This window comes from Mustelus asterias, chromosome 26, assembly GCF_964213995.1.
Source record: "Mustelus asterias chromosome 26, sMusAst1.hap1.1, whole genome shotgun sequence".
NCBI classification, from domain to species: domain Eukaryota; kingdom Metazoa; phylum Chordata; class Chondrichthyes; order Carcharhiniformes; family Triakidae; genus Mustelus; species Mustelus asterias.
The window spans coordinates 5,455,032-5,482,364 of NC_135826.1; the positions used below are offsets into that span (position 1 = coordinate 5,455,032).

The 27,333-nt window shown below is 40.4% G+C and overlaps 1 protein-coding gene across 2 annotated transcripts in view; it reads right to left on the reverse strand.

Moving 5' to 3' along the window:
• tmem259 (transmembrane protein 259) overlaps window positions 1-27,333 on the reverse strand; it is a 61,761-nt gene that overhangs the window by 14,360 nt on the left and 20,068 nt on the right. Inside the window, exons 2-7 of one of the 2 annotated variants that reach the window (XM_078198096.1) lie at window positions 26,300-26,551; window positions 23,623-23,746; window positions 16,877-16,987; window positions 10,773-10,895; window positions 6,260-6,360; window positions 3,511-3,568 (exon numbers count right to left, since the gene is read on the reverse strand). In XM_078198096.1, coding sequence (XP_078054222.1) covers window positions 3,511-3,568; window positions 6,260-6,360; window positions 10,773-10,895; window positions 16,877-16,987; window positions 23,623-23,746; window positions 26,300-26,551 — 769 coding nt within the window. Of the gene's footprint in view, window positions 1-3,510; window positions 3,569-6,259; window positions 6,361-10,772; window positions 10,896-16,876; window positions 16,988-23,568; window positions 23,747-26,299; window positions 26,552-27,333 lie in introns of both variants that reach the window. The other variant, XM_078198095.1, reaches the window with a different exon arrangement.

Sequence of the window (27,333 nt, forward strand, 5' to 3'; positions counted from 1 at the left end):
TAGAATACCTACATTGCAAAAGAGGCCATTTAGCCCATCAAGTCTGCACCGACTATCTGACACAGTATCTTACTCAGATTCTCTTCCCTGCCCTATCCCCATTGATCCACACATTTACCATGGCTAATTCACCTAACCTACACATCTTAGCCACTAAGGGGCAATTTTGCATGGCCAATTCACCTAACCTGTACATCTTTGAACTGCGGGAGGAAACCGGAGCACTCGGAGGAAACAGACACGGGGAGAATGTGCAACCACCACACAGACAAAGACCCAAGTTGAGAATCGAACCCAGGTCCCTGGAATTTTATTTCTATATTGTGTGTGTGTTTCTGTGTAACCCAAGATTGCAAAACTTCACAGTCACCCAAGGCCAGAATTGAACCCGGGCCCCTGGAGCTGACAGGCAGCAGTGCTAACCACTGTGCCACCATGCCTCTCAAATGCCTATTCTCTAAGAGAACAACCCCAGCACCTCCAGTTTATCCATTTAGCTGAAATCCCTCAGCCATGAAACAATTCTCATAAATCTTTTCTGCACTCCAAAATCTTCACACCCTTCCTAAAGTGCAGTGCCCAAAACTGAACAACACTCCAGTGTTTTATAAAGATTCATCATAATTTCCTTGCTATTGCACTCAAATCCCCAATTATAATGCCTTTTTAACCTGCCCTACCACCTTCAATGATTTGTGCACATACACGTCTGTTTGTGCAACCACTTTAGAATTGCACCCTTTAGTATATATCACTGCTCGTACTTCCAACCAAAATGTATAACTTTGTACATCTCTGCGCTAAATTTCACCTGCCAAGTGTCTGCCCATTTCTATATCTTGCTTATATCCTTTTCAAGTCTATCACTCTCTCCAGTTCGCTATACTTTCAAGTTTTGTGTCAACTGCAAATTTTGAAACAGTGTTCTGTACAAGTCCTTAATGTACGTTAAGCAAAGCAATGATCCCAGTACAACCACCAGGAAACACTTCTGTACATCTTTCTCCAGTTTGAAAAATAACCTTTCATCACTACTGCTTCCTGTCACTGTCAATTTCTCTACTGCCACTATCCCTCTTATTCCATTGGTTTCTGTGGCATCTTATCAAAGGCCTTTTGTTGCATCAGTTGTGGCTCAGTTAGTAGCACACTTGTCTCTGAGGGAGAAAGTTGTGGGTTCAAGTTCAACTCCAGATTTGAGGACACTCCAGTGCTGTAACTGAGGGAATACTACACTGTGCTATCTTTTGGATGAGACATTAAACAGAGGTCCCATCTGCCCTTTCAGATAGATGTAAAATATCCCATGGCACTATTCAGAAGAGGGGAATTCTTCCTGATGTCTCGTCCAACATTTATCCCTGAATTAACATCACAAAAATAGATTGTTAACATATTGCTGTTTATGGGAACTCGCTGTGCACAAATTAGTTGCTGTGTTTCCTACATTCCAACACCTTAAGAGTATTTAATTGGTTGTAAAATGTTTTGAGATGTCCAGTGGTTGTGAACAGTACAATAAAAATGCAAATCTTATTATTTTTGTAATACATCTATTACACATCCATGTCAACCCTCTGTTGTTTCTTCAAGAATTCAGAGAGATTGCTCAAGCAACTTCTCCTTTTGAAATCCATGCTGTGCTGATTTTTTTTTTTGGTTTCTCGACTTTTTTTTCATTTTCCGCTACTGCAGAGATTCCATTATTTTTCTCATTACTGGTGTTAAGCCTACTGGTCTATAGTCCCCGAGACATCTTCCACCTCCCTTCTTAAATATAGGTTTTACATTAGCGATCCACCCGCCCTCTGGCACTACACCATCTGCTATATCTTTCCGAGATTTTTTGAAAATGTTGAATGTAATCTGTTTGGATCAGGGGTTTTATCTTCTTTATGTTTGATTAATTTACTTAATATTCTCCTTTTTATTATAAATGCCATTACATTGTTTCTAAACTCATCCTCTGATCTTTGTCCACCTGATCTGTCTCACTAGTAATATTTTATATATTTCACTATAACGACTGTAATTGTATCCTATTCTTATCCTTAGTGACCTTATTCCCAACCCAACTTTTCTTTTTGTACTATATGCTAGTACAATATTGATTTTGTCTTACGTCCCTTGTCATTTAATGTCCTTTTTCTTTGCCTTCCTATTCACGCTCTCCCTTGCTGTTCATGTACTTGCTTCCATGTTTCATGCTTCCTTCCTGACTCTACTTTTTCCTGATGTCTTTATATATCCATGGTGTCTCATTAGCATTTAGTTTGTTCTTCTTTTTAAATGGGATATAGTTTTCTCAGATGCTATTGAACAGATGTGGAAATACTGCATTCAAGATTCAGCTGTATGATGATCTACTAGGTTGCAGAGGATGGAGGCATTTTCAAAATAACTTTGTACACTAAGAATGCTCCTCCTTTCAGATGGACTGATATCTATGGAGGAGTACAGTGGACATGAAATGCATATGCACTTCAGACCAGCATAACGGACTTCAACAGGTGAAGTAAATGCCCTTCACGCTAAAGATTTGTGCGTGCAAATTTTCCCCCCCATTTTCCTTTCTCACACTCAGAAGATTTTGAAGAGAAGAACAAAAGCTGAAATGGCATGAAAATAAACCAAGGAATGGATTTTAAATCAAAATATGGCGTTATAGGTGCAAGGAAACTGCATATTCAACTGTCTCAGAACATGGAGGAAAACACATGAACGTACAAGGACACAGAACTTGAAACTACACTGAGATGGTGGCACATGAAGCATTGAACAGCATTATGACATTTCTTCCAGCTGTGGTTCAGTTGGTAGAACACTTGTTTCTGAACCACACAGTAATGAGTTAAATCTCATTGGGAAATGGAGGCTGACGTTCTAGTGCAGTACTGAGGGAGTGCTGCACTGTAAGAGCTGCCATTTTTCTGATGAGAGGTTAAACAAGGCCCCATTTGCCTGATAGGGTGGGTGTATAAGATCCTTTGGTCCCTTTTAAAGGTGAAGGGAGTTTTCCGTGGTTTCCCACCCAATATTTATCCCTCAATCAACAAACACAAAAAAGCAGCTCAGCGGGTTATCACACTGATGTTTGTGGGAGTTTGTTGAGTGCAAATTAGCTGCTGCATTTTTTACATTACAACAGTGACTACACTTCAAAGAATTACTTCATTGGCTGGAAAGTATTTGAGACTGATGATCGTGAGATGCAAAACTTTCTTATTTTCCCGTTATTTTAATGGAGATACTTTTTTATTTTATCATAAATGGATCAACCCATGTTTAAATTCGAGTGAAACATTACACCAGGCAATAATTACTTGTGTTAGTATTCCATAGCTTTACTCGAATAAAGGAAATTAGGATTTGTTTTATGGATTTGTGCTTAAACCGCATCAGCACTTGGAGCAAGAACTGATCAAATTAACATTTTTAAATAAAGGAGTGCCACTTCCTGTTCACTTTATGCAAAGCTCACGATGAAGAAACCTTTAGACACAAACTTACCAATAAAGACAAAGATCTGATGATGAGAGTAACGTAACAGCATAGAAACCGACAATGTCTGGGGAAAGGAAAGAAAAACAGTCAAAGCTTCTCCTAGAATTGAGGATTAATTGAAACTTTGACTTTCAAATTATTTCTAAGCTTCAATTTGAGATGTGTGCCTGCATATTGAATGTCTCAAGATTTCTAGTCATAAATTTACATCACCAGAATCTATAGAAGTTTGACCCCATAACAGGACCTCTCTCCCCTTTTAGAAATGCATCTAATTGCCTCAAACATAATTAGGCAGTTTGCTTTAATGGTCTTCCCTGGTATTTAGGCCACCAGTCCATTGCTGTTTGGGTGGAAAAAGTTCTCTCTGGTTTCTTTTTAATTCATAACTTATTAACTTTGAAATCATTTCCCCTGGCATTTGAATCCTGCATTACAAATGAACAATTTGCCTGGATTAAATCTTGCCAATTCCCTTGAAAACTGCTGTTAGATCATATCAAAGTCTCTTATTGAAACATCCTTAATGATTTCTCAAAGTTAATGTGTCCAGATTATTTTTAAAGAAATTCATTGACTCAGCAATTCTTTGATCCGATTTACTATCTTCTCAACTGCCACGCAAGATCAGAACATGAAGCTAAGATGCTATTTAGAATTTATTAAGTATGATGGTCCTTAGATCAAGATACATTTTCGAGTAATTTCAGTGTTCTCTCTTTCTTCGAGTTACCCTGTTATTCGATGCTAATGCAACCAGTCCTCAATTTCTCAAGATCAGCATCTAAATCGAAGGTGACAACACAGGTTTCTGTGATATAAATTCAGATACATAAATGGTTTCAAATACAGTTACTTGATGATAATCATTTCTAACAACAACAGGTCTTCATGAACTTGTGGAAAGAGAATTAAAAGGATGATCTCTCAACAGGTAAAAGCTACTGCAAAAACTGCAATGGAAAACTTCGTGTGAAAAACAATGTCAAATGAAATCCATCTTTCCCATATCCTATTTATATAAGACACTTTTTAACAATACAACTTACATTAATATAATGTTTATTTCATAGAAAGACATTGCAGAGCATTTTACAGAACAGCAAAAAACAAGTACACTGAACAGCAGTGAACAGAGAGGATTAAATGCATCACAAGGAGGTTTTTTAAAGCAAGGAGGGGAATGATAAGGCAGAGATACTCAGAGGGTTCCAGAAACTGGCACATAATGACTACTTCCACCTCCATAGCATCGCACAACTCTGTCCCTGCCTCAGCTCATCTGTTCCTGAATCCGTACCAATGATTTGTTACCGCTAAGACCTGGCTATTCCAATGTACTCTTGGCCAGCCACCTAACTTCCACCCTAAACAAACTCAAGTAATTTCAAGGCTATGCTGCCCACATCCTAACCCGCACCAAGTCCCATTCATCACTCCTAAACTTACTGACCTACACTGACTCCAGTTATTGCATCGATAGTTAATATTTGCATTCCTATTTTCTCCTTTGCCTCAGCCCTGCTTCTGTCACCTCCTCCAGCAGCCCACTTCTTCAATTCTTTTCCAGCTTTAAGATGATCCTTAAAACTTACCTCTTTAACCATCATCTAACCTCGTTATCATGTTATGTGGCTCAGTGTCAAATTTTATTGGTCAATGCCCCTGTGCAGTGCCTTAGGATGTTTTACTGTGATAGTGGGGCTATATTAATACAAGTTTGTGTTGTTGAAGGGCAGTCACTGCTGTGGTGGGGAGGCGCGGTGGTGAGTAAGAAATGATAAGTCACCTGATGCCAGAAAAAACAGGAGGGCATTTGCAGGGACACAGGGTAAGACAATGTACGGAGCGGCAAGGTCACAAAGGCTCTTGAAAATGGGAATCTTCGGTCAATGCTGTGGGATGTCAATAAAGATTCGTACGGTGGTGGTAATGGAGATTTGCCCTCAGCACATGCCAAGATGCTGCAGTGTCATTTTAGATTACTTAATGTATCCTTTGTTTTAACTGTAACTAAGTTTATGTCACAACAATTAAGAACATGTGTACCAGAAGCTGTATCAGTACATCAGAATGGACCCTGGATCAATTGGAAGCTAACTGAGCATTATTACAAAACTCAAGTGTCCCCACCCGACAGCCGATTTACATTATGGAAGAGATTTTGAGAAAACCAGCTCCATATTTGATATGTTACCCGTCACTAAATCCATCAGGTTTATACTGCACTCAACTTTAGCTAGAATCTTCCCGACGTCAGGAGAAGCTACATCACAAGAAACAACATTAAAAGTGGTTTACTTTTGCCTCTGACATTACCAACACCAGGTTGGTTGGCTCAGAAGTCATGCTTGCTATTGGACACAGCCATATAAAGATAAATGGGCAAATAAAATTGACGAGACAGTCTCTTCTATTTGTTTTCACTGCCATATAGAGAGGTGCAGAACAATTCAAACTTTCACACTGCTTCACATAGAAGCACAAAGCCATTACCCTATTCTCCCTGTTGGAGGAGCAGAAAGAGGCAATAATTATTACATACTAGGAAGAAAGTTCTGATGGTCTTTGGTTAGTCTTTTGAGGAATACAAATAGATGACATTCACTACCATTGCAGTTTTTTTTTTACACTGAGTATTAGGTTCCTCAGTACATGCTATACACCTAAGAGCTAATGAAGATTTTTCTGCCTATACATCTGGAAGCCAAATGCAGGAATAATGAAAATATATATGGCTCACTAACATACTTACAAAAATAACCATGATGACAAAGGCTGCCAGGTAGGAGGTTCTAGCCATCCACATGCTTACAAAACGATAGTGTTCTCCAGACACTACATTGCGTAAAAAACCTAGTTTAATAAAAAAACATTGTTGACATTTAAGAGGACACTGCCACTTGAAACACAATGGCAATTCAAATAACTTATAAAGCCTGCAATAAACTGATCATTTCCCATCACCAATGTCATTTGGAATACAGCCCACATAAGAAGCCTGAGCTGTGCAGTTGCACTTACTGATGCCTAAGTGGCCCTGGCAAAACACCAAGCTAAATGTGTCTCTTGATGAATTTCCATTAGCGCAAACATAAAAGCCCATGAATTATGGATTCCAAATTGTACTGTTAGTTACTCGAGTTATGCAGAAAAGCTAAAGAGCAAAGAATACAAAGTGGCTGGATTCTGATACATTTTGAATTTAGACTCCTGTTTAGGACAACTGAGGGCAAATTGCATTGACTAGGCTTGTATTCCCTTGAGTATAGAAAATTAAGGGGTAATCTAATTGAAGTGTTTATGAGCATCAATTAGGTCAGCGAAAAGGCTAATGGAAAAAGAGGATGGTAGTCAACTGCGAAAAAATTGGGAAAGGTGTTTTTCAGTTAGGTGAAGAGTCAGAACTGTCAAAGACTGTGTTAATCATTAAAGGGGGTTCAAGGAAAGGTTACAAAGTAGTCAGTGCAACTGTAAGTATTAAATGAGTACTTTGCATGTATTCACTCTTGAAGATGATGCTTCACCAGTAGAATTTATTGATTTTAGCAATGAAAATAGCATTAAATTAGATAAACATAACATTTTAGATAGAATTAAGAACTTAAAAATAGAGCCGCCAGGCCAATTGATAGTCACCCAAAGGAAGATGGACATGTGCTGTGTCAGCTCCAGCCCAGATTTTAATACCTCATAGCATGCTGGGATGATTCCCAGAGCCAAAAGGATTTAGTCCTCCTCTTTAAAAACAATAAGACAGATCCAGGTAATGATAAGCCATTTCGTTTGACATCAACAATGGGAAGGATGCTGGAGGGAAACATTTTGGGTGGCACGGTAGCACAGTGGTTAGCACTGCTGCTTCACAGCTCCAGGGACCTGGGTTCAAATCCCGGCTCGCTGTCTGTGTGGAGTTTGCACATTCTCCCTGTGTCTGCGTGGGTTTCCTCCGGGTGCTCCGGTTTCCTCCCACAGTCCAAAGATGTGCGGGCTAGGTTCATTGGCCATTCTAAATTGCCCCTTAGTGTCCCGGGATGCATAGGTTAGAGGGGTTAGTGGGTAAATATGTAGGAATATGTGGATAGGACCTGGGTGGGATTGTGGTTGGTGCAGACTCGATGGGCCGAATGGCCTCTTTCTGCACTGTAGGGTTCTATGATTCTATGATTTTGGAGGCGTAATAGATTTGCTTGAACTGAGAAAGATGTTTGAGGGATACCTATCAAGACTTCATAAAAAGGTCAGTCTTAAACATATAACTGTATTATTTTAAGAAGTTATGAAGAGAATGGATGATGGAAGCCAAGTAGACTGTCTCATCAGACTTCTAAAAAGCTTTTGATAAGGTTACGTGCAAAAGGCTTCCCTATAATAATATAGCTTCAGGCATTAGTAATATTAGTAGCAGGATGTAGGTAAAAAAAAATTCATAGATGGATTTAGATCTGTTTCGAGACCAGTCACCCGAGGTATCCCACAGGATCATTTATTAATGATCTGGATGTAGGTATGGGGATACGTATGACCTGTAAATTTGTAGATGATATCACTGGAATACAGCTAGCCTGTAAACCCAAGAATCAAAACTACGTTTTGTTTTACCTTTGTATCAACCTACAAAAGTGCTTTGCCTTGTGGAAGCAAATAACATTAGAAAAGGGGTAGCAGAAAAAGTAGGACAATTAAAGGAGAAGTAATGGGTAATATGCCTAATCAAAGTACGTTAAAAGAAAAACAGAAACATGAATAAAATAGTAATTAAATGCAGCAATGTTCCCATGAGAACAGAGACTAGGCAACTCAACTGAAATGAGGTTACAATTAGATCAGTCAAGAATTATGAAGCAGACTTGAAGGGCTGAGTGGCCTATTCCTGGTTCTAATTCATATGTTCGTATGTATGCAAGCAGTAAAATGAGGGAACATCTCACAGGAATCATTAGGCATCAAGGATAATACATCTCTCTCTACTGTGTAAAAATTGCACTGACAATGGCCCAGATGTGCAAAAGAAAAAGCGGCGTCATATGAGACATAGCTGACCGAGGCAGCCAATAATGAGTACATGGCACATTGTATTGGATGGGTCAAGTCAGGTGTTAAGTCCACAACTGAGTTAAACTGGTCTCCATGGGCTTTGCTGTGCAAAGAGAGTATAAAGGGTTCCCTGAGAATGTAGAGGAATTCAGCCAAGCTTTTGGGATCATCCAGTAGATGCTGCCAGAGGCCAGGCTGTCTCACGTGTATTGCACTGAATGAATGGAGGTGCCTGTGGCACAAGTTGGCAGAGATAGATTCATGCACATCGTTATCTTCTACTCAGGGCATAATGGGTAAGATAGCTCATGATTGTGCTTTGTGAATGATTCCTCAGATACTGTAGTGTATCCAATCTTGCTTATACAGAATAAAATATTTAATTACTGTCACCAATAACAGTCAAGTCAAATCATCTGGCACTTGGGAGTGAAGGGATTAATTGGCCAGAACTGCAAAGCTCCAACAGTATGAGAAGATCTGTGTGAGTGCTAGGACAATAAATGATGCTTGACTGCATCAAGTAGATCTTAATGTATTGGGAGATAATTGCCAGACCTGAGCACAATGTTTAATTTAGAAGTGCAGTGTTATACATGTGGGCAGGGTGAATGCTCAATATTCATACACCTTTATGCCTGATAATAACCCCCTCCCCTTTACATTATCCATTTTCTTTTGGGTGTGAATTACAATAGGTCTCCCATGTCATGTAACTGGAGAGCAGAACTCATCAGAGGAGATCAAGTGAGTGCATCACTCACTGAAGAGAGTCATATCTGGGCTGGGGGAGGAGTCAGCATTCCGCCAGTGTGACATTGTGGGACCTGCTTCTTGCTGGGTTTTTTTCCCCCCTCAATCAGCTGTAGAATATGGCAGAGAAAGCTGCTGTTGGTGCTGGCAGCTTCAATGCTGCCTTTCCTGCCCGCTGTAACATGCTGCATATTTTAAGGAAAGTTCTTCCCAAAGTATTTTAGTTACATAGGTAGGCTAACAGAGTTGCAACTTGAGAGTCACAATACTCTTAGCCAATCTTGATAACTAAAATACTCTAAGGGTCTTAGAAGTGGTCTGGCTGCAGTTATAAAATGATGAAAGAAATAGATTATGATTCTGTTGACAGCTTGACAATAGTTAGAGAAGACATGGGGTCAGGATTTTAAGTTGCGTAGGAACAGATCCAGGTTAGGTGGGAGGTGGTGATTCCTTTCCCAGAAAATAATGGACCGCTGGAACAACTGCTGTATCATGCGGTCAATGCAGATTGGCCGAATTCCTTCAAGTGAGAGCTGTAACTGATTCTGGTTAGGGTGAAAATGACCTCTTACAAAATGTAGGTACTACAAAGATTTCGGGCCAGAGTGATCTCCTTGACTGATTTACTGGTTTTCATCTCCTGAATAGGCTGGAGATGAATTTCCCAGGTTTCCCCCACGTGCCATTTTGACCTGGGTTATCATCTGCTTTTTCCCCCTCTCCCGGGAGATACGGTTTTTTTTTTGGTGGTTGGGGGGGGGGGGGGGGGGGGGGCGGGCAGGCAGGTGTGGTAAGTGCCTATACTTTGATACGCAAGGTATCACAATCGGGTTGAACAGATCAGATGGATTAAAGAGTCTTTATCAGTCTGCCATTGTTCATATGTTTGTAAAGGACTTGATAGGGCAGCGAGAGAGAAACTATTTCCTTCAGTGGGAAAGCCCAGAACAAGGAGCATAACCTTCAAATTAGAGCTAGGCCATTCAGGGATGATATCAAAAAACACTTCTTCACATAAGGGGTAGTGGAAATCTAAAACCTATTCCACAAAAGGCTGTTGAGGCTAGGTCAATTGAATATTGATTTTAAACTGAAATTAATTTTTTTTAAGCCAAAGGTTAAGAGTTTATAGCTTAGAAACAAAGGTGGGTGGATGGACTTAAGATGCACATCAGCCATGATCTAACAGGTTCAAGAGGTTAAATGGAGTATTCCTGTTCCTATAACTTACTACTTAAGATATGTCATTAAAAACACCAAAATGTATTAGTAAAATATTTGTATTCACATATAACTGTTCGTAACAGCTTCTGAAAATTTATAGTTTTCTTTCATTTCAGATAATGCCTTCTTCAGAGAACAGAAAGTTAAATTCAAAATGCAGTTTTACTGATAGGTAAATAGGTTGATCGAAAACTAGCTTAATTACTGGGTGAGATTAAATCAGCCAGTTTTTCAGTGTTAATTGAACTCACCTTTGTTTTCTTCGTTTTCAGCCAATGCTTTCACGCTGGACATCAGTATATCATCATAGCCCAAGAATTCATCCAAAAGAAACCGGCTAAATCCATCCCCAAAGCAAAGATCTTTTGTTGGATCTGTGAACAAGAATTTATAATGTAACTAACGTGCCAATTATAAATTCTGGTAGTGTTTGAAGTGTGTTGGAAGAACAGAACTCAAGTCCTAATCAAAGAACAAAGAAAATTACAGCACAGGGACAGGCCCTTCGGCCCTCCAAGCCTGCACCAACCATGCTGCCCGACTGAACTAAAACCCCCTATCCTTCCGGGGACCATATCCCTCTATTCCCATCCTATTCATGTACTTGTCAAGACGCCCCTTAAAAGTCACTACCGTATCTGCTTCCACTACCTCCCCCGGCAACGAGTTCCAGGCACCCACCACTCTGCAAAAAATCTGCATCGTACATCTCCTTTAAATCTTGCCCCTCGCACCTTAAACCTATGCCCCCTAGTTATCGACTCTTCCACCCTGGGAAAAAGCTTCTGACTATCCAGTCTGCCCATGCCTCTCATAATCTTGTAGACTTCTATCAAGTCTCCCCTCAACCTCCGTCACTTCAGTGAGAACAAACCAAGTTTCTCCAACCGCTCCTCATAGCTAATGCCCTCCATACCAGGCAACATCCTGGTAAGTCTTTTCTGAACCCTCTCCAAAGCCTCCACATCCTTCTGGTAGCGTGGCGACCAGAATTGAACACTATATTCCAAGTGCAGCCTCACTAAGGTTCTATAAAGCTGCAACATGACTTGCCAATTTTTAAACTCAATGCCCTGGCCGATGAAGGCAAGCATGCCGTATGCCTTCTTGACTACCTTCTCCACCTGCATTGCCACTTTCAGTGACCTGTGTACCTGTACACCCAGATCCCTTTGCCTATCAATACTCTTAAGGGTTCTGCCATTTACTGTATATTTCCTATCCGTATTAGACCTTCCAAAATGCATTACTTCTGTGATTTCTATGATTTGTCTGGATTAAACTTCATCTGCCATTTCTCCACCCAAGTCTCCAACTGATCTATATCCTGCTGTATCCTCTGATGGACCTCATTGCTATCCGCAAATCCACCAACCTTTGTGTCGTCCGCAAACTTACTAATCAATCCAGTTACATTTTCCTCCAAATCATTTATATATATTACAAACAGCAAAGGTCCCAGCACTGATCCCTGAGGAACACCACTTGTCACAGCCCTCCATTCAGAAACACACTCTTCCACTGCTACTCTGTCTTCTTTGACCGAGCCAGTTTTGTATCCACCTTGCCAGCTCACCTCTGGTCCCATGCGACTTCACCTTCTGCACCAGTCTGCCATGAGGGACCTTGTCAAAGGCCTTACTGAAGTCCATGTAGACAACATCCACTGCCCTATCCTCATCAATTATCTTTGTCACTTCCTCGTAAAACTCGATCAAGTTCGTGAGACACGACCTCCCCTCCACAAAACCATGTTGCCTCTCACTAATACATCCACTTATTTCCAAGTGGAATAAATCCTGTCTCGAAGAATCGTCTCCAATAATTTCCCTACCACTGATGTAAGGCTCACCTGCCTGTAATTACCTGGATTATTCTTGCTACCCTTCTTAAACAAAGGAACAACATTGGCTATTCCCCAATCCTCTGGGCACATTTCCACTCCATCTGACGAAGGAGCAGCGCTCCGAAAGCTAATGGTGTTTGCTACCAAATAAACCTGTTGGACTTTAACCTGGTGCTGTTAAAACTCTTACTGTGTTCACCCCAGTCCAATGCCGGCATCTCCACATCATGACCTCCCCTGTAGCCAGTGAGGATACAAAGATTTCTCTCAAGGCCCCAGCAATTTCCTCCCTTGACTCTCTCAGTATTCTGGGGTATATCCCATCAGGCCCTGGGGACTTGTCTACCTTAATGTTTCTCAAGAACCCCAATACCACCACCTTTTTGATCTCAACATGACTCAAACTATCTACATATCCTTTCCCAGACTCATCATCCACCAAGTCCTTCTCTTTGGTGAATACTGACGCAAAGTACTCATTTAATACCTCGCCCATTTCCTCTGGTTCCACGCATAGATTCCCTCCCTTGTCCTTGAGTGGGCCAACCCTCTCCCTTGCTACCCTCTCGCTCTTTATATATGTATAAAAAACCTTGATATTTTCCTTAATCCTGCCGGCCAATGCTTTTTCATGACCCCTTTTAGCCCTTCTTACTCCTTGCTTAAGTTTCTTTCTACTTTCCTTATATTCCACACTTGCTTCGTGTGTTCCCAGCCTCCTAGCTTTGACAAATGCTTCCTTTTTCTCCTTGACTAGACTCACAATATCTCTTGTTATCCAAGCTTCCCAAAACTTGCCATACTTATCCTTCATCCTTACAGGAATGTGCCGGTCCTGAATCCCTATCAACTTACACTTGAAAGCCTCCCACATGCCAGATGTTGATTTGCCCTCAAACATCTGCCCCCAATCTACATTCTTCAGTTCCTGCCTAATATTGTTGTAATTAGCCTTCCCCCAATTTAGCACCTTAACTTGAGGACTACTCTTATCTTTATCCATCAGTACTTTAAAGCTTACTGAATTGTGGTCACTGTTCCCGAACTGCTCCCCTACTGAAACATTGACTACCTGGCCTGGCTCATTCTCCAATACCAGGTCCAGTATGGCCCCTTCCCTACTTGGACTATCTACATACTGTTTCAGGAAGCCCTCCTGGATGCTCCTTACAAACTCTGTCCCATCCACGCCCCTAGCACTAAGTGAGTCCCAGTTAATATAGGGGAAATTAAAATCTCCCACCACAACAACCCTACTACTTTTAGACCTTGCCAAAATCTGCCTACATATCTGTTCCTCAATCTCCCGCTGGCAGTTGGGTGGCCTATAGTAAACCCCCAACATTGTGACTACACCTTTCCTATTTCTGAGCTCTACCCATATTGCCTCGCTGTATGAGCCCTCCAAGGTGTCCTCCCAGAGTACAGCTGTAATATTCTCTTTAACCAGTAGTGCAACTCCCCCACCCCTTTTACATCCCCCTCTATCCCACCTGAAACATCTGTATCCTGGAATGTTAAGCTGCCAATCCTGTCCTTCTCTTAACCAAGTCTCTGTAATGGCAACAACATCGTAGTTCCTAGTACTAATCCAAGCTCCAAGTTCATCTGCCTTACCAGTTACACTTCTCGCATTGAAACAAATGCACTTCAATCCACCAGACCCTCTCTGATTAGCAATCCCACCCTGCCTGCTGTTTCTCTGAGTCCTATTGGCCCTACTCTCTGGTTCCCCTTCAGCTAATTCACCTTTGCTTTGGTTCCCACCCCCCTGCCAAACTAGTATAAATCCTCCCGTGTGACACTAGCAAACCTCCCAGCCAGAATATTTGTGCCCTTCCAGTTTAGATGCAACCCGTCCTTCTTGTACAGGTCCCATCTGCCCCAGAAGAGATCCCAATGGTCCAGATATCTGAAACCCTCCCTCCTGCATCAGCTGTTTAGCCACGTGTTGAGCTGCACTATCTTCCTATTCCTAGCCTCACTAGCACATGACACAGGGAGTAATCCTGAGATTACAACCCTAGAGGTCCTGCTTTTTAACTTTCTACCTAACTCCCTAAACTGCTGCTGCAGGACCTCATCATTCTTCCTGCCTATGTTGTTAGTACCAATATGTACCACGACCTCTGGCTGTTCACCCTCTCCAATAAATAATCCATATTCTTTATATTAAAAGTTTAATATCCCAATAAAAGTTAATTAATCTAAACAGAATTGACGTATACAATGTTTAGAGATTTTGAAATTCCAGTGATCCAATAAAACTTTCCAGAGTTTTATCAAGATCATGTGGGATTTCCTCAAATAGAATCTAGTTATTGAAGCTGGAGAATAGATCTGCACACGAGTCAGTTATACAATATGCCCTCAGATCGGTCTCCACTTGCCAGACATTTATCCCATACCAGTCTTTAAACCTGGATGATGCGGTGTGTTAATAAATTCATAGTCCCTTAGTTTTCAAGCAAAGCCACTGCCTTCAGCCTTGCTAAGTATTAATACTGGTCTAGGCATAAAGACCTCAAGGTCATAACTCCAGAATTAGAAACCTTGCTCTGGCCTTTAGGTCTTCTCCAAATGTCACAATGCTATGCTGTTATTCCCATCTTGCACTGCGCATTTACGGTCAAAATCAAATTTTCTTCTACAACTCCATGAAAGGGACACTGATCTCTGCCAAGATCAGAGAATCAGAATGTAATTCAAAGCACAAAAAACACAGGGAAGAATTCAAACTATCCACCTCCAGCTGGACAGCTTGAGCTGAAAGTTTGAGTTGAAGATTCAAAAGTAAAAACACCCACATTTGTGTTAAAGCAGACATGGAAAAACTGTGTTAGGGCCACAATAGAAACATTAAGCAAATAATCTGATAATTTATAAAATATCTTGGCTTAATTTGAGCCACTTGGGGCTTAAGATGGGATCTTGGAGGGCAGAAGGGTGAGGAATAGTGCCTGCAGCAGAGGCAAGAATGGATTAGGTTGAAGGAAGAGGTAGATCTTAGACAGTCAAGCAGAAATGTTGTCCAGGAGGGAATGGAGGCTCAGAGTCTAGTTGGAGATGGTGGTGTGATGGCAATGTCACTGGGCTTGGAATCGAACAGCCCAGGCTAATGATCTGGGGACAGGGGTTCAAACCCCACCATGACAGCTGGTGAAATTTAAATTCAATTAATAAATGTTATTTAAAAAAATGTGAAATTGATGTGACATGTGAAATTTTAGGATGGGAATAGAGGGATATGGTCCCCGAAAGGGTAGGGGGTTTTAGTTCAGTCAGGCAGCATGGTCGGTGCAGGCTTGGAGGGCCGATGGGGCTGTTCCTGTGCTGTAATTTTCTTTGTTCTTTGAAAGCTAGTCTCAGTAATGTGGTTGACCCTTAACTGTTCCAAAGGGCAATTAGAGATGGGTAGAAAATGTCCACAAACAATGAATAAAATAATAAACAAGGAGTAATACATTGAAGAGAGAGTGGCAAGAAATTACAGATGGCAAGATCAGTGGCCTAAAGTAGCCTAAGAAAGGCATCGGAGGCCTCAGTCGTTATGGTTGAGGTGACAACAGGACCAGTAAATGAAAGCCGTTGCCAATGCTGTATAAAAAGGGATCTGGTGAATCTCCAATTTCAAATGAAATCACTAGATACACAACAGGGCAGGGATCCTGTGATTCCCAAGGCTCAAAGTGATGTCAGAAGGCAATGCTGACAGAATATGTCACATTCCCAGAAAAAAATTCAAATGCAACATGAAATAAAATAGTCACATACATATATTGAGGTTTACTTTCAAAAGTGCATGGCAGCGAAACAAAGAAATCAGTGGAGTGATAAACCTAAACTGTATCCAGTGGAACATGATAATGGCTGCAGGAAACAGGTATTTTCACTGCTATTTTGAACACAAAATTTCAAAAACTGCAATAATATTCAAAAATTTCAAATTTGTAAACCCTTGCATAGCAACAACCTAGAATCACAGAAACTATAAATGTTCCAACATGGGGAAAAATGTGGAGAACTGGCAGGAAAGAGAAACCCATGCTCTTTGCTGGTATCTGTCCTGTTTACACTGCTTCTAATATGTTCAATTACATGTATTCTTTTTCCTCTAACTTCACCTGACCAGAATAAGCTGTGCTGGGTGTTTAAATGTAGTCATGATGTGGAGATGCCGGCCTGGCTGGCTGTAGGATTCGCATTCTAATCAGTATTCTGCAACTTGATTTTGTGTCTGTTTGCACTGTTTGAGAGCACATTTCCACTCCATCTGATGAAGGAGCAGTGCTCCGAAAGCTTATGGTATTTGCTACCAAATAAACCTGTTGGACTTTAACCTGGTGTTGAGACTTCTTACCGTGTTTAAATGTAGGCAGTCACTGCAATCAATGCATGCTGCAGCTTTGGGAGCAGAATTGACAATATATGGACAGCCACCACTCATAACCAAGGCAAAAGCTTTCCCACAGTTCCAAACATATTTCATGTACACATTCTACCTCTTACCTAGTGTAACTACCATGACTGGGATGTTTAGGCGTTGCCTGGTGCTTTGAGAGAGACGCAGAAATCCATATTCCAGTGAGTATTCAACTATATACTCCTCTTGTGGCCAAACTACAATATAGGAAAAAGTGAGCATTAGACAGTGTGAAGTGGCACATTGTAACATCTACGAGAGAATAATAATTTTAGGCAACAAGCAAAGCTACTTGTATGGTTAGTAGTTCAAACTGTAGAAGCAAAGGTTTCAAGCCAATTTGAGTAATTACCACTTCCCAATGGCACATGGCTAATCACTGCTGCCATTACCACAAAACTGGAGCCACTTATAAAATCTTTGACTCACGTCCATTTCCTTTCCCCACAATCTCCCAACTTTATCCAACATTTTAATGCAAAGATGGAAGAGTTAGCTCCCAGTGGTAGCACTGATAAAATGTGGTTCTCTTATCGTGACAGCAGATTCTTAATTACTAAAAATTAGTCTATGAATCTGCTGCCAAGATAAGTGAGCCACACTTAATAGGGTAGAAGCCAAGACTGACTGGTGAACAATGATTTGACAGGCAAGAATTAATTCAAACTTCATCCAAAAGCAGCTCAGTAGCAACAGTGCAAGTACCTCAGGAATGGTGAAGCATCATTAAAGACATGTGAAATTAACTAGAATGCGTTGAGTTACTTTAAATGATTCCTATGACAACTAAGAATAACTCTGTAAACAAAGCGGTACTTATGTAGTTCCCAATCCAAGCTCTTTAATAGATGAAATCACTGGATTATGCAGAGTAGATTTCATGACATCTTATTTACATAAAACAGAAGCAGAGTAACTGGATAAGTAATTCTCTGCCATATGATACATTAACAATATTGAGAATGCCAGGTGGGTATCATTTACCTTTTAGTGGGGATTTTGTATGTTTAATATTCTGAAGCTGTAGTTCTTGGCACTGCAAACTCTAGTGCAGCCACGACCCAATTCATTACAGAACACCAAGACTTCCTCCCACAGTCCAAAGATGTGGTTAGGTTGATAAATTGCCTCAGTGTCAGGGGGATTAGCAGGTTAAATATGTGGGGTTACAGGGATAGGACCTGGGTGGGATTGTTCTCTGTGCAGGCTCGATGGGCCAAATGGCCTCCTTCTGCACTGTAGAGATTCTATGGTTCTATCACTGGACCCAACAGAAAGTTTGCTTCTCCAACTCTAGTAGGAAGTGAATAGTAATATTTTTGTGGCTATGTTGTGTACATGGCTCTTTTTTCAGACTCGCATGAATAGTATAGACAAGTCTTGCAGAAAACATTCTGCGAGTTGGCCAAGAGGCCATAAGATAAATAGACTTAACAGTCATACTCCTCCTCCTCTTGCCAGTAAGTAGTTTTGCCAAAGAAAGGAAATGCCAGATTTTACAACTGCATCCCGGTACAGCTCTGCTGCATAAAAGTACAAGGAAGATCAAACACCATGTCCAACAATATTTGCTGCGTACTGCATATAGGAATTAGAATAATAAATGGGTTAACTTTTAAGAACTCAGACTAATGAACTGGAGGTGATAATTTATGTATATTTCCTACTGAAGCTCCTACCTTGTTTAGTCTGAAATAATCTAACTTTCTCAGTCATTTCTCTGCTATCCATATCTCTGACCACAACCTATAACACTTACGTCAGCTTAATGGCATATTCACACAATAACACAAAAATAATTTTTGCTATCCTCACTATCATTACTGTCTAGGCTGCTTCAAAGACAAAAATTTAAAAAGCGAGGTCACCTAAATAAAGCACATATTCAAAATCCAAATTATATCACCAACAACTCAATTGATTATTCAGGTTAAAAACTAAGTACATCTCCTTCAAGGTTACAGAGCTTCACTTAGGCCATTCACTCACCTGAGTTGGCTATTTTCTTTGTTAGCTCATAAGATACTGCAAAAGGTTTTACCCCAGAGTATTAATTTAGGAACATAAACTTTGGAGCAGGAGTGGATCATTTGGCCTTTTGAGTCTGTGTCATCATTCCACAAGATCATGACTGATTTGGTTGTGGTCTCAACACTTTTCTTGGCTGTCATCCCCGCGTAACCCTCAATTCCCTTGTCTATTAAAAATCTACCTAACTGAGCCATGAAAAAATTCAATGACTCAGCCTCCACTGCTTTCTGGGGAAGAGAATTCCACATACTAACAACACAGAGAAAAAATTCTCCTCATCTCGATCAAAAAGGAGACTTCTTATTGTTAAACTGTGTCCCCTAGTTCTGTCTTCCCCACAAGAGGAAAGATCTTCGAGTATTCATCCGATCACTTCCAGGATCTTGTATGTTCCAGTAAGATCACCTCTCATTCTTCTAAACTCCAATGGGTATGGGACCAACCTTTCTTCATAAGATAAGCCCTTCATCCCAGAAATGAGTCGCGTTAACATCTCTGAAATGCATATAACCAAATTATATCCTTTTTCAAATGAGACCACCAAAACCGTACACAGACTTATTTATTAACAGGATGAGCAAGATCAACATTTATTGCCCATCCTTAATTGCCCTTGAGGAGATGCCAGTGAACTGCCTTCTTGGAATTACTGCAGTCCATGGGATGTTAGTGCTCCCTTGGAGCTGTTAGGATGCGAGTTCCAAGGTTTTGACCCAGTGATGATTTACTTCCAAGTCAGGATGTTTTGTGATTGGAATTTGTAGGTATGGTGTTCCCATGAGCCTGCTTCCCTTGTCCTTCGAGGTGACATAGATGATGGGTTTGGAAGGTGTAGTTGAAGCTGACATGTTACAGCTGTGCATTTTGTCGATGGCAACCAATTTGCATCAGTGGCAAAGGGAGCAAATGTTTAAGGTGGTGGACGGGATGCCAATTAAAGCAGATTGCTTTGACCTGGATGGTACAGTTTCTTTGAGTGTTGTTGGAGCGGCACTCATCCAAATGTATGCCATCACATTCCTCATGTGCTTTGTAGGTGGTCACAAGGCTTTGGTAAGTTAAGACGGATGTCACTCACCATAGGTTACCCACCCTTTGCTCTGGTAGCCACAGTATTTACGTGATTAGTTCATTTAAGCTTCTGGTCAATTGTTACTCTCAGGGTATTGATGGTGAAGGATTTGACTAATGCTGCTGAATTTCAAGGGTGGTGTTTAGACTTTAACTTGTTGGAGATGATCTTTGCCTGGTATTTATGCAGCGTGAATGTTACTTGTCCCTTTATCAACCCAAGCCAGAATATTGTCCAGATCTTGCTACATAAGACTGCATCAGCATCTGACGAGTTGTGAATGGAACTGAGCACCATGCAATTATCAACGAAGATTGCCATTTCTGACCAAGAGAGGGAAGGTTATTAGTGAAGCAGCTGAAGACAATTGAGCCATACCCTGAAGAACACCTGCAGTGATGTTCAATGACTGAGACGATTGACTTGTAACAAATAGCCATTTTCCTTTGTACTAGGCATGAATCCAGTCAGTGAAATCTTCCCAATTCCCAATCATTTCAATTTTACTAGGGCTCCTTCATGCCATACTTGGCCAAAGGCTGGCTGCCTTAATGTCACAGGAGGTTACACTGATCACACATCTGGAATTCAGCTCTATTGTCCAGGTTTAGGCCAAGGTAGAAATTAGGTTTGGAGTTGGGTGGTGCTGACAGAACCCAGACTTAGCATTGGTGAGCAGGATATTAGTAGGTACCACTTGAAAGCACTGTGAACGAACATTTCTACTTTGAGATGATTGAGAGTAAATTGATGGGGTGATAATTGGCTGGATTGGATCTGTCCTGTTTTTTGTGGACAAAGCAATTTTCCACCTTGTCTGAAAGATGATCAGTGTTGTAGCTGGCCTGGAACAGCTTGACAAGAAGCACAAATCTTCAGCATTACAACCGGTATGCTTCAGGGGCCTGTAGCCTTGCAGTCAACACAGCTGTTCCTTGTATCATGGGAGTGAATAGAATTGGTTGAAGACTGGCTTCTGCGATGGTTCACTTCAGGTGGAGGCTAATATGGATCAATTACTTCGCACTGCTGGCTAAAGGTGGTTGAGAATGGAGACATTCATGGAGCCTCCTCCTGCGAGCTGCTTAGTTTCACCACCATTCATGACTGGATGTGCCAAGACTGCAGAGGTTTAATCCAATCCTTTGGCAGTGGAATTGTTTATTTCTGCCTATAGCCTGCTGCTTCCACTCTTTAGCATGCATCAGGTCCTGTGTTGGAGTTTCACCCAGGCTGGCACCTCATTTTTAGGTGCACTGTTGCTCATGGCATACTATCCTGCACGCCTCATTGAACCAAAGTTGGTGCAAAGCTTAATAGTGAGGGATATGCTGGGTCATGAGGCTACAGATTGTAGTGGAATGCAATTTTGCTGCTGCTAATGGTCTAGAGTACTTTACTGATGTCCAATTTGTTATGAATGTACCTCATTTAGCACACCGCCCTTCCCAATGTGCTCCTTAAAATCCACCTCTTTGACCAAGTTCCTCATGTGGCAAGGTGTCAGATTTTGTTTGATATGCGCCTTTGAGGCAAGCAGCTGGGGTCTGAGGCCAATGTAGAGGACTCCCAGGACCATTCCTCCTGACTGAATACCGTCAAGAGGCCCACCAGCAGGACAAGTAACAACCTGACTTAGACATACTCACAGAACCATATCTTTCAACCAACATCCCTCCATCGCTGGATTTATTAGTCCAGGTCTCTGGATAGCCAGTTCAATAAGATACCATAGAAATCAACTAGCATTCACTGCTGTCAAGGAATTCACATGATATTGATAAGTCCATGTTACAGTGAATAGTTCAATAAATTGTAAAGCTACTCAAAACTGCTCGACAATTGGGGCAATTAGACAGTTTGTCTTAAAAATGTGAACCATGTCAAATTGAAGTATAGTTCAAATTGTTTATGGTACATCTTTACATTTAGGACTCGCTTGCTTATGATGCATTACCCAACTTTTACCATCATGGGTTAGATCTGCTTAAGTCAAGCATTTCTCATTTTGATTTGCTAAATTGTTATTTCAACTCAAGGTATGGTTAGATGATAAAATGCTTTCTCAAAACAGAAGAGTTGTCTTGATTAACAAATGACTTGTTTTACTTGAGAAGCTTGTTTAAAAGTCCAGAGCTGCAGTATCTTTCCTGGAACTTTATTCTTTTTCACGATCCTGCTTCATTCTGAACCGTACCTCTGGCAGAATCCACTCAAAACTCCTCTGGTTAATCCTGCTCTGCTCCTGAAAAGCTTCTCTGGCCGACCCTATTCTGTTTCTGACAGACCCCCACAGGCTGACCTATCTCAGAAAAACCCACTGGTTGATTCCATTTTGTTTCGGACGAAGCTCTTTGGCTGACTCTGTTCCTGAGAAACCCTGCTGGCTGACCCTGCTCTGTTCCTGAGGATCTCCACGAGTTGGTTCCGCTCTGTTTCAGATGAGCCTCACTGGCTGATTTGTTCTGTTTGCCAAAAAGTTGGCTTTAAGAAAAAATAAAACAATGAAGTTTTCTTCATTGTTTCATGTCAGGTCAAAGCTTATATTAAAAACTGTCATTTTCAGAACATTCCAGCCTGTAAATGTGTACTCAACAAATTAGCATCAATCAACTTCAAAGTAGACCAGTTAATTGGTTAACCTAATTTGGTGTACATTTTTAACTACCAGAATGTGCGCACTTAAGCAGGTTTCACCATATTGTAAATGTCTTTACTGTCTATATCAATATCATCCTAATCCCTACTTAAAATCCAAAAAATAAATGATATACATGGGGATGAACAGAGGTGATTAGCAGTGAGCCCTTTTAAGCTCAAATTAAGTAACCATGGAATTATCCAGGAATTGGTGGGATGTAAAACGTTTTACCGCAGCCTCGAGCCAAAAACAAAAATTAACATTAATAAAAGGACAATGCTACATATCAATCTTGTCACTATAATTTCAATAAGTCATGAGGATGGGCGTGGAATTTTCAGACTGGGTCCACTTCACCTATGAAAAACACCCAGCAACAGAAGTATACATTTTTCTATTACAGACTTGGGTTGTGCCTGTTGTGACCATCAAAATGTTAGGGTCGTGTACCGGAATTTGCAATCAGTCACTAGTAGTGTTGCAAGCAATGTTATAAGTTTAAAAGCATCATACATTCGAAATTTAGCTTACATGTAAAGTTTCCTGCAGCGTTTGATACCAATACATTAAATAAGACCAGCGACAACAAAATATAATTAAAGCAACTGGCTGTGTTTTACAAGATTAATAAACATTTTTTTGAATCTAAAGGTACAGACTTTATACCTCAGGCTCTGCTTTAGATGTCTGACAATGTTCAGAAGCAAACGCAGAAAATATTTTGGAACTGCTAGAAGTTGTGAAAAGCAGAAAAGCTGTGATAAGCAATTAGTGAGTTTTGCAGCAGCTGTCTTTGGAGCTCAAGAAACTTTAAACAGCACTTAGAAAAACAAAAGTTATTTCACACTTCTAAATCGAGGCTCAGAGTGATCAATTATCGGGCACTATTTCACCAAAAATTTTAGTATGATTAGCAATTATAAATCTCCAAGGTGAGCAAATGAGGATCCTACCCAAGTGTAGAGTTTGAGAGATGTTGGAAGCAGGTTGGAAAAAAGGGGGAAAGAAGAGCTTTTGTATCACTAAAATTTTACCTGCTCTCGTTAGCATCTCAAACTCGGAGACTGTTTCCTGCAGAGGCTGCATACCTTTACTAGGTGCCTCAGTGAATGAGAGCCCCTGGCTATCATTCTGTACCACCTGCGTTACAACTTCTGCTTTATTTCCAAGTGAGGGCTTTAAGAACACTTTGGGTTCTATGTCGAGTTCAAACTGCGAAAAGGAGCAGAAAGGCAAGAAGAATTAGGCACAAGTTTGTCACAAAGAAATGAAAACACAAGCGGTAAAAATGCATGGCAGATTGGCCAGCATCTGAAACTGGTTAACATTTTGGGTGGAATCTTCAATAATTTCTGAATTTAAAAATATCTTTCCCAGGAACCAGAAAGCCTTCAGCATTTACTGATAACATTGTCACAGGTATTAGCACTCTTCTGGTTTGCTAAGACCTTTGAACATAGATTAATGACTATTATTTTTATTAATCCAGCATGGTTGTATCATAGCCTAGGGGTCACTTCCAGAAGCCCCGTCACATCTTTTCAGTGCTGCATCTGACCACTAGTCAAGACTTGCTTAGTTCATTGGCAGTTCCCTCTGCTTTTACTCAGGAACAAGAAAAACATGCAATAAACCTGTGACGTTTAAGCTTGTCTAAGCTTCTCTCTGTGCATGTACAAATAGCATCTTCAAAGAGAAATGTTGGTCCTACAGTTTTTGATTATGTCTTTCTGTGCAAGTTTACAATTGAGGATAAATTGGTGACAAACAGTTCAGACCCCTTCTGCTCCAAATAACCTCAGATTACATGTAGCATTTATATTATAAAACGTTAAAACCGGAACTGTATTAAATATGGATGCGCACTGAAGTGAAATATTACAGCTCTTAAAACTATACTTTTATATTCGAACATAGACTAGTGTTTAATAAATTAAAGCAATCTCGTCTTCACTGCTTTTCATTTAATGCGTGTTTTTGCTGGTGTACTGTGATTGAAACAGTTGATGGTCAGCTCCTATCTGCATAGCACATCAAGCCAAAAATAGGGTTTTACTAGAACAAATTTATACAGGGTATACAACAACATGTCATTAAGGCATCAGCAATAGCAATAGTGCACGTGTAGGATTTTCCCACTGCCTCTACTTCAAAACAGGGAACAGTACAACTATAGATTGCCCTTCCAAATTTGAGTGGTGTCTGGGGAGCATTTAGTGTAAATAACAGGGTGAAATAGTGATGAGGGTGCTTGCACAGCAATGGCAGAAATGGGAAGATGAATTAAGCAAATTACACAAATGGTATTAGGGTGATTTTTCCCCAGATCTTAGTGTATAAATAATGTTAAATACATCAGCAGTTATATCATACCTGACAACAAATCTTTTTCCTGCATTAGAAATTTGTATAAGATTTCCACATGTCTAGATTATCTCAACCCTCAATATGGTAACTTCTATGAAGTATAACAATTATCACAAATTAATACAAATAGAAATCAAGCAGCTGCAATAGGTGTGTGTTACAGTTGTATTAAAAACTAATTTATTGCAATTTTTTGTCTGTTCTGAAAACTACTCGAGCGAAACTAGTTTTCCATTCTTCCCAGTATTCATGCATCCCCATAGGCTCACTTTCTTTGATCTGTGCATTTCAGTAGATTTACCACTAAATGTTTCATTCTCCAAGACCACTGGGATATTCGCAGTTCTGGGACTTACTTCTGTTCCCTCACCTTATCTAGCTAATGAGTGAAAGGTGAAAAAATATTATGAGCTAGGACATCCCACCATCAGCAATTCAAGTGACAGATCGCTATAAAAATAACTGAGCTTTATATTTTTTCTCTTCCTATAGTCTGCTCAATTGTCCATCGCTAACTGAATTCAGGTTTGTGGGGATGTATTAACACAACACTTAACACTAACTTCAGAGAATCCCAAGCTATTTTGTCTTCATAGGTGATATTATGGAGCCTTAAGACAGCATTTTAATATATACAAATCTTCGTCATTATTTGCAAATATTTGTAAGTGCTGATACGAACAAATCTAGGTGATAGTCGCCAATGCTAGAAACAGGCCTTTCCAAACCTCCAACTACACAAAATTCAAATGAATAAACTAATTGAAATACAAATGGGAGTTTCCCAAGTCAGCTATTGGACAGCACTGCTTTGGGTGGCTTTATTTCAGGGAATGGTCCAGGAATAACGCTCACTAAAATCCATCAGAATTCAACTCCACTTCACCCTTTTTTGTATTTTTGTTTACATCTTTGTCCCCAATTAACTCCTTCAGCTGGAATTTAAAGTTAACAGCATTAGTGTCGTATAGGATAAAAGCAAATTACTGCGGATGCTGGAATCTGAAACCAAAAGAGAAAATGCTGGAAAATCTCAGCAGGTCTAGCAGCATCAGTAAGAAGAGCTTTGACAAAGGGTCATCTGGACTCAAAACGTCAGCTCTTTTCTCTCCTTACAGATGCTGCCAGACCTGCTGAGATTTTCTGGCATTTTCTCTTTTGGTTAGTGTCGTACAGCCTGTGTTAAGTGACCAAGATTAGGGCTACTGATCCATCTCCATTTTCTGTTAATATCCGAGTTTTCTTTTCACTTGTTCTATTTCATTACTGACTTATTATAAAGCTGCTGACACAAACTTCAAATAACATTTTTAAAATAATGAAAACTTCAAACTGACATTCTCACCAGAACTGAATCAAAATGAACAATTCTTGCTACAGTCAGAACAGCAATCACACCTGTATGGAACTGTTGTCAAACATTTCTATGGTCAGCTCTTCTTCATCTTCTGCTGGCTCCTTTACCATGCCTGCAAAATTTTCGGATTCGTAGAACTGAAGGAAAATGGGGGCACGACTAGAGTTGCGCTGGATTTCAACACGGAGAATTCCATCCCGTGGCCACTTCTCACGGACATGCTCTAAGCAATTGATTGGAGAGCGGGAAAAGGCTATATGAATGTAGGCCAAAATAAAAAGGACAAAAAGAGCCTGCAAAAGAAAAAAAATACAATTAACATTTTCTCTCGAAAAGCATGCGGTGAATTTATTGGGGAATGGGGTGCGGTGAAAATATGTACATATATACATAAGCTAACCTATTTACTAAGATAAAACCACATGGCTGAGATTACCAAGCTTTTCTGTAGGAGCTGTAACATCAACGTATCACCTATTTTCTCATTATACTTCAGAACTAGAAATCCTGCAGAATAATGATTCATAATATTGATCATCACTAGAGTCGCCCTCCATTAACATCGTAGATATCACCATTAACCAGATTAACTGGACCCGTAACATTGATAATGTAGATACAAAGTATGGTGGATGACTGCAAAATTACTGCAATAGAAAACTGGAAGAAATTGCCCTAGTAGTGCAGTAGGGAGCGCTTTTCAGACTGGGATTGAGATGAATGTTACAGAGTAGACGGGCTATTTACTGATGTTGCAATTTGAGATGGAAATTGCCAAACAGCCTGCGAGCTGGCACCTATTTGATAGCACTCTGTATTGTCCAAGATACATTAACTGCAAGTGCCACTTCTGCGGGGGGTATAAGAATGTGCAACCACTCCTTTGGTGTTTAAAATGCACTCAACATTAATATTTTCAACTCAGATGAGAAAAAGTAGTTGAAATCTTCAAACTAAATGGATGAATGTTTTAAGTCTTCATAATTTATTTTATTATTCATTCATGGGACATGGGCGTCACTGTCTGCCAGCATTTTATTGCCCATCCTAGTTGCCCTTGGGAAGGTGGTGGTGC